Raw genomic sequence first — 8,543 nt, forward strand, 5'->3', positions numbered from 1 at the left:
AGGAGACTCGCTTGAGCCCAGGAGTTGGAGGTTGCTGTGAGCTGTGATGCTATAGCACTCTACCCAGGGGGACAGCTTGAGGCTCTGTCTCAAAAAAGAAAAAAAAAAAAGTGTCCAACAAATTTTATTTTGTTAAATATTGCTTGGATTCATTATATCTCTAACATATTATTTCATTATTTCTTTAAATTATAGTTTATAGTAGTATATAAGAAATGCAATTTATATAAATGCTGTATAGTACTGTTACTTATTACATATAAATATACTCACTAAAGAATATTTAAGTACTAAAGACTCAGAAATCCAGGACTGAATGGTGCGTGGGTGTAATAAATTATTTTACTGATATCTGGCAAAGTTGGCAAGAATTTTTATAAGGGTTAGTAACATTGTTACTTTTAACATTTAAGTAATGCAAAGCAGAGTCTGATCATTTGAAAAGTCACTTACATGTTTTCAGAAGTGATTACATTTGGGTTAACATAGAAAAGCCATATCTTATTATTTTAAATCACTTTATACATCAAATTTGTTGGCAATGCTTTTGAAATAAAACCAAAATACTATCAATTTTAAACATGGGTATATGGGCTTGGCGCCCATAGCACAGTGGTTAGAGCAAGGGCCACATGCACCGAGGCTGGAGGGTTTGAACCAAGTCTGGGCCAGTGAAACAACAATGACAACTGCAACAAAAAAATAGCCAGGCATTGTGGTGGGCACCTGTAGTGTAAGCTACTTGGGAGGCTGAGGCAAGAGAATCACTTAAGCCCAAGAGTTTGAGGTTGCTGTGAGCTGTGACGCCACAGCACTCTACCGAGGATGAGGTAGTGAGACTCTGTCTCTAAATAAATAAATAAATATGGGTATATGCACCACACTCTCACACACACATCCAATCATACCGGAAGTCCCAGAAGTTCATCAATTGAAGTCTCTGGCTCAGTAGGGTTATTATCTGTTTGTTTAGGTATTTGAGCAATATTGTTATCACTGTAATAAAGAAAAGAAAATCTTTAGTATAGTAATGAAATTAGGCAAAACACATTAGGTGTGTTAACCATATATAGCTTACCTAGTCAAAAATCTATTAATGTTTTCTGCTAGCTTTTCTTGAAGAGATTTGTTGCTTAATATTTTTTCTCTTGCATTTTCAATAACCATTTGCTGGAAAAGAAAGTCAATATTAGCAAAAAGATAGGTGAGACTATCATGTTATTTATCTGAAAAGAACCTATCAATAAAAGCTAGATAGTTTTTTTTTTCTTTCCCACAAAGCCTGAATTTTAGACAGATTCTTGGACTGGTGGTTCATATCCATCAGCTCATTCAACTTTAGCACCCGTCTCGTCCCCAGTAGCTTTTCCAGAACTACGACCTTCACCATGAAGCTCCATGAGTTTTCCCAACTCAAACTTGGGTTTCTTCAGCATTTTTAGTTTTCTAACGAAGACATCATGGAGAGGATAAATAGATTGGCATGACTTTTCTATGTCTTTTCTAATGCTGTCAGGAATAAATTTATTGACAACTTCTTTCAAGTCATTCATCTGCACCTGTCTGGTCATGATTTCCCTCATTTTCTTCTGGATTTGGCAAACCTGTTGGTGCTGGCATAAGAGGTCTTCTGTATCTGATTGCTGCATTTTTTAGTAAAACCAACACAGAACAGACGAAGCAGATAACCATCGGTAGTCTTAACATCAACATGAGCTTCAATCATAGTCTGCCATTTTTTAACCATAGAACACATTTTGTCACGGGTAAGATCCATGCCATGAAAGTCAGTCAGGCAGTTTTTGCCCTTAACATCTTCAGTAATCAGCTTGAATTATTTATTTATTTTTTATTTTTTTGAGACAGAGCCTCAAGCTGTCCCCCTGGGTAGAGTGGTAGACTGTGGCATCACAGTTCACAGCAACCTCCAACTCCTGGGCTCAAGCGAGTCTCCTGTCTCTGCCTCCTGGGACCACAGGCGCCCGCCACAATGCCCGGCTATTTTTTCTTTTTTTTTTTGGTTGCAGCCGTCATTGTTGTTTCTGACGGGCTGGGCTGGATTCGAACCCGCCACCTTAGGTGTATGTGGCTGGCGCCTTAGCCACTTGAGCCATAGGCGCCGAGCCAGCTTGAATTTTTTAAATGAAACTTCATCATTCTGCAGATCAGCAAGACTCATTTCAAACACACGACCTTTGAGGCCTTCAGATGCAATTTTGGTTCCTTGAGTCCTGGTGACTAGTGTTTTCCCAATACTTCTTATATCGAACATAGCAGGTACCTTCACATCACACCCATCTTCCTTAGAAAATGGATCAACCACTTTCTTCTTGGCTCCCTTTTTGCTGCCTTTCGTAAGGTGCTTGTTCTTGCCAACTGCCGTGGTGGTGCTCAGCGAGCCAAAAGAAAGCTAGATAGTTTTAATAAACCTGAGTAGAAAAACTCAGAAGTTGTGGTGACTCACTCCATATTAACATAACACTTTTATGATTTACACGTTTTCACAGATCTTTCACCACTTTTTCTTTTTTGAGATAGAATATCATTATGTCACCCAAACTAGAAGCCATGGTGTCACAGGTCACAGTAAACTCAAGCTCTTGGGCTTAAGTGATTCTCTTGCCTCCGCCTCCCAAGTAGCTGGGACTACAGGCGCCCGCCACAACGCCTGGCTATTTTTCCGTTGCAGTTGTCATTGTTGTTTAGCTGGCCCAGGCTGGGTTTGAACCTGCCAGCATCGGTGTATGTGGCCAGTACCGTAACCACTGTGTTATGGGTGCCGAGCTATACCACTTCACTTTTCTTCACTGCTTACAGAACAGTTTCACACACTTTAGCTTGTCATTTAAGGTTTTTATAATCTGAACCCAGTAAAATGCCCTATTACATTAAATAATCCAACAACAAAAACAACAACGCATTTACAGTTTTCTAAGCTTACTACTGTTTCTTATTTGGGACACATATATCCACAATTGTATATATATCAGTACTTTAAAATTCAGGCATACTTCAAGTTGCAAAGTTTGGGAAGGTCACTTACTTTTTCCACTGCAAACGCATTTGGATCCTGGAGATTCCGTATTGTTGAATGAGGGCCAGACAAAGTGGTACTTTTCCTTTGTGATTCACTGAAATACATTTTAAAAGCTTCTCTTTTAACTACTATGTCTTACAGAGTCAAAGATAACTACATAAACAATACAACTTTCAAGATGATCGTGATAGAACAAATATAACTGTCCCACCATATCCACAGGGAATTGGTTCCAGGACCACTGCACATAGTAAAATCTGCAAATAATCCAAATAATCGAGTACCACAGTCTGCCACAGGGAACCCGTATATAAAGATTGGTCCTCTGTATATGTAATTTTCACATGCTGTGAATACTGTATTTGCAATCTGTGTTTGGTTGGAAAAAACTCAAGTATAAATGGCCTCATGCAGTTCAAGGGCCAGTTGTATTTGTGGCAGGAACAAAGGGCAGTGAAGTAGAAAAAGCACTAGTAGGCCTGGATTCAGAAGAAATGAAATTTGAGGAATAGTTTCATCATTGACTAGCTATGTGGTCTGAAGCAAGGTAAGCTCTGCCATTCTCATCCATTCTACACATATAATAGGATGAGAGCAACTGCTCTATTGGGTTTATGTAAGAATAGAATAAAATGAAGTATGTACATATAAACACTTCATAAAACTTTCTGTAAATAAATGTATGCATTCATTCATTATTTATAGAGACATAATTTCACTCTGGTGCCCAGGCTGGAGTGTAGTGATATGATCATAGCTCACCACAGCCTTGAACTCCTGGGCTGAAACATCCTCCTGCTTTAGCCTCCCTAGTAGCTGGGACTATAGGTGTGTGTCACCATGCCTGGCTAATTTTTAAATATTATTGTAGAGATAAAATCTTGCTATGTTGTCCAGGCTCTTTAACTCTGGGCCTCAAGTGATCCACCTGCGTCAGCCTCCCAAAGTGCTAGGATTATAGGTGCAAGCCCCCATGCCTGGCTTTCTGTAATGTTATACATTGATCTTTCTGTTTTACTGTTTTAAAGTAAGCAATAGAGGTTATAATAAAGGAGGTTGAGGTCTTTCTTGAAGGGGAGGCAACCAACTGTAAAAACTCTAATTAAAATATCCATAATTAGGCAGATGAGAAACTAGAAAAAACAGTTTGAAACTATTCTCTCTTTACTGAAATATCCTTCAGAGATACACAGACAGAACATTTCTTCCTCAAAGACTGTACATGAAATGACTTTTATTATTTTATTTATTTATTTTGGAGACAGTCTCACTCTGTCACCCTGGAGTTGAATGCCATGGTGTCACAGCTCACAGCAACCTCAAACTCTTGGGCTTACGAAATTCTCTTGCTTCAGCCCCCTGACTAGCTAGGACTATGGGCACCCACCACAGTGCCTGGCTATTTATTGTTTTTGGAGATGAAGTCTTGCTCTTGGTAAGACTGGTCTCAAACTCAGCCTGACTGCTCAGGCAATCCACCCACCTCAGCCTCCCAGAACGCTAGGATTACTGGTGCGAGTCACCGTGCTCGGCCTGAAATGACTCTTTTACAACTTTTTAATTATTATTTTGAGATAGGGTTTTGCTCTGTCACCCAGGCTGAAGTGAACAATCATAGTCACTGCAGCCTCAAACTCCTGGGCTTCAGCAATCCTGAGTCTGAGATTATACACTCAAGCTACCACACCAGGCTGTACCTGAAAAGATTCTAGCAATTGATTTAGAACTTTAAATGTGCATTTGTGGACCATAAAACAAAATGGCATTATTTGCATTCATTTAAAAAAATGGTTATTTCCAAAAACTTTGAGATAACATAATTTGTAAGATACATCATTTTATATGTGAAATATATGCTATAGAAAAGCCATTTTCTACATTTTAGTTTTTATTTTTTGAGACAGAGTCTCAAGCTGTTGCCCTGGGTAGAGTGCCGTGGACTCCCAGCTCATAGCAACCTCAAACTCTTGGGCTCAAGCGATTCTCTTGCCTCAGCCTCCCAAGTAAGTGGGACTACAGGTGCCTGCCACAACACCCAGCTATTTTGTTGTTGCTGCAGTTTTCATTGTTGTTTAGCTGGCCCAGGCCAGTTCGAACTCACCAGCTTCAGTGTATGTGGCTGGCGCCCTACCCACTGAGCTATGGGTGCCTTCATTTTCTACATTTTATACTGTAGAAAAACCATTATTTCATATGGAATGGTGATGTGCCATTAATTGAAGGATGCAACCCAATTTTAGGGAAGTTAGAATGTCAAAAAAGATAATGTATTTTGGAATGGTTCCAAAAGAAGATTAGAATTTAATCCAGCCTTGCTACGTCATTCACAATGTTAAGTATCCTGGTGTAATTATTAAAAACAAAACCAAAACCAAATACAGATACTGGTAACATCCCTTTTCAAAGGCTTTTACCTTTTGCGTCTACCGGGAGACATTAAACTGGCTTGAGCTTTCTTTTCCTGAGGACCAGGAATGACGTTTAAAGCCTCTCCAGCTGTATTTCAAGAAAACAAAATAGTAAGCCAAGGAAATCGAATAGATTTCTAAACTTGAAATGGAGTAAGGAACATTTTATAATGATTATTATTTTAAATTAAATTCAGTTAACATTTGCTCACTATTAAACGTGTCAAGGTATGGTAGAAGATACTATGATTAATAAAATAAAGTTAACTCAGTTAACATTTGCTTACTATTAAATGTGCAAGGTATGGTAAAAGATACTATGATTAATAAAATAAAGTCCCCTATGCTGTCAGGTTTTACTATACAAAGTATAGTCTCAACAAAAAAATAACATGGGAGAATGGAAAGTAAAGTACTAAATGTTCTGGGTGTAGAAAAGGATTTAAAGAAAAGATGGAAAAATAAGAGATATTAATGGATGGCAAAACATTTTAGTTGCACGGAAGAAAAAGAAAAAGAAAAAGAAAAAGAAGTCTGGAGTGGGAAACAAGAGAGCTGACCGCTGAATTCTAATTCTGATTCTGTTATTAACTAGCTTCTTGTCTCTTACCATCATGTATTTTTAATAGTTTCACATATACAACAAACAAGATGTACCACACAATCTCCAAGGTTATTCTGAGCTCTAAAATTTAGCCCAGAATACATAAGATTTCTAACATGTAAAGATAAAAGTGATATGGAAAGACATTTCTCATTCCAGGAGGAGAGACTGATATGAACAAAGGTAAGGAAATGACAAAATATAATGTATATTCTATTTAAAATCAAATACAACAAGGCCTGTTCTATTCATGGCAAAAACCGAGAATAAGGAGAGAGCTTAAGGTTGGATTTCAGTTGGAATGGAAATAAAATGATGCAGAATTATAAACACTTATTTTGTGGCAAATCTACTTAAAGTATATTCTACTAGTAGCTTCTCTCATGTTTTTGGTCCTAATTTTGTACTATGAGTATAAAGACATTAGCATATCATCTCATTCATACAATTTTATTAGTAAAGTTTAAGAGAACAAAATTAAAACTTACTGGTTACAGTATCTTGTGACTGTGAATGGTTGACCACTACAAAATATGACCTCAATGGATTTGAAATTTGGCCAGTTGGTCGAGTAACTTGTGTACCTGTCAAAGGAGAAGTGGTAAACTGTCCTGAAAGACAAGGTAAAGTCATCAACTCTGTACTGGCTGGAGCTGCTTGAGATGCAAGCCTTCTTTGCCGTTTGATTTCTGCAATTCCACTTCTTGTTCGAGCTGAAACATATAAGCATTTAAAAAATGAGTTCAATGTCAGAGTAGTTCAGCAATTTTAAGAAGTTAATATAATGCATACTAAAAAAATCTTGTATCTCTAGTTTAAAAATTGCCCCTTAAAAACAGCAACTAAATTTATGTGACAATTTCATAAAAATGAATACAGTCAAGCTTTCTAAGTCCAAGAATACATTTATTCTGCAAAAATTATATTGATAACCCCACTCACCATAATCAAGAAACTTAAATTTATGGAATGAGAATTAAAAGACTGTAGCATATGAGAGCCAATGAGAGATGTAGGGAGTATTTAAAAATATCTGTTTTTATGAGAAATGAAACTACTATTTCATAATATAATTGTACTTAGAAAAATAAAACATATATCTAGCACAAGTTATCTTTTTTTTTTTTTTTTGAGACATAATCTCACACAGTCACCCTGGGTAGAGTGCCGTATCATAGCTCACAGCAACCTCAAACTTTTGGGCTCAAGCGATACTCTTTCTCAGCCTCCTGAGTAGCTGGGACTAGAGGCACCTGTCACAATGCCCAGCTAGTTTTTCTATTTTTAGTAGAGACAGGGTCTCACTCTTGCTGAGGCTGGTCTGGAACTCCTGAGCTCAGCAATCCACCTGCTTCACCCTCCCAAAGTGCTGGGATTATAGCTGGCTCACACATATATTATCAACTAAAGTGTTTATTAGATAGTTTAAGTTTGAAGTAATTTTGAACTTTATTAATAGTTTAAAGCTGAATACCAACCTCTCTGATTGGCAGCAAACCTTGGGGAACTTTGCATGCTCCTAACGAATAAAACAAAGGAGTTATCCATTAAGAAATTTTTGTAGCTGATGTTCACTATGATTTAGTTATAGTCACATCTGAAGTAAATTATGATTTACAAGGCAAAAGATCTCAGACAAGAAAAGACAACCTTTTTTTTGTAAACAACTCTGATCTGCTTTAGGAGAAAAATAGTAGTAGGCAAACACATATAACTTTTTCTTTTTGAGAAAGGATTTCACTGTCTCCCAGGCTGCCGTATAATGACATCATCATAGCTCACTGCAACCTCCAACTCTAGGGCTCAAAGGATCCTCCCACCTCCGCCTCTTAAGAAGCTGCAAGTACAAGTGTGCACCACTACACTCAGCTTCTTTTTCCATTTTTTTTGTAGAGATAGAATATTGCTGTCATCCGGGCTGGTCTCAAACTCTAGGGCTCAAGTGATCCTCCTACTTCATCTTCCCAAAGTGCTGGGATTATAGGCATGAGCCATTTGTGCCTGGCCCACACATAATTTAAATTATGATGTTTCTATCCAATGCAATATGCATTAGAATGCCTCGACATTCTAAGAAAAATACAATCTAACTTGACTTTGGAAACTATATATATTTAAGAAAGTTGTATACAAATTATAAAATTTTTAATTATCTTTCATAATTATAGAGATGCATTCCTAGAGAAATTTTGATTTCACTTGACTCCATGCATAAGTACTTTAGAATCTCAAAGTAGATGTTAAAGGACATGCTTTTATGAGCTTTATGACTGTGACATTCTTTTATCTAATTGCCAAAAAAGAGGCAAAACATACAGAATCCTCAGTGAAAGTTAACTCTTTTACTACGGAATCACATCAAGTACAAGTCACATGTACTTGGTAGTTACAGGCACTGTACCAACTGCTCTAGAAAATGTGTCAAATAAGTTTCCACCAACAATAGCCACAAAACTTAGTGAACTGAATGAAGCACTTTTTTTTTTTTTTTTTT

The 8,543-nt window shown here is 37.3% G+C and overlaps 1 protein-coding gene and 1 pseudogene across 1 annotated transcript in view; both read right to left on the minus strand.

Annotated features, from left to right (window-relative positions):
- LOC100954112 (protein NPAT) overlaps positions 1–8,543 on the minus strand; it is a 52,304-nt gene that overhangs the window by 19,117 nt on the left and 24,644 nt on the right. The window contains exons 5-10 of the mRNA XM_003794712.2: positions 7,528–7,568; positions 6,538–6,762; positions 5,452–5,533; positions 3,044–3,131; positions 1,079–1,170; positions 909–996 (exon numbers count right to left, since the gene is read on the minus strand). Of these exons, the coding sequence (XP_003794760.1) occupies positions 909–996; positions 1,079–1,170; positions 3,044–3,131; positions 5,452–5,533; positions 6,538–6,762; positions 7,528–7,568 (616 nt within the window). The remainder of the gene's footprint in view (positions 1–908; positions 997–1,078; positions 1,171–3,043; positions 3,132–5,451; positions 5,534–6,537; positions 6,763–7,527; positions 7,569–8,543) is intronic.
- On the minus strand, positions 1,290–2,546 carry LOC105887430 (annotated as a pseudogene).

This window comes from Otolemur garnettii, unplaced genomic scaffold (genome assembly GCF_000181295.1).
Source record: "Otolemur garnettii isolate 467f Iridium unplaced genomic scaffold, OtoGar3 scaffold00086, whole genome shotgun sequence".
Classification (NCBI taxonomy): domain Eukaryota; kingdom Metazoa; phylum Chordata; class Mammalia; order Primates; family Galagidae; genus Otolemur; species Otolemur garnettii.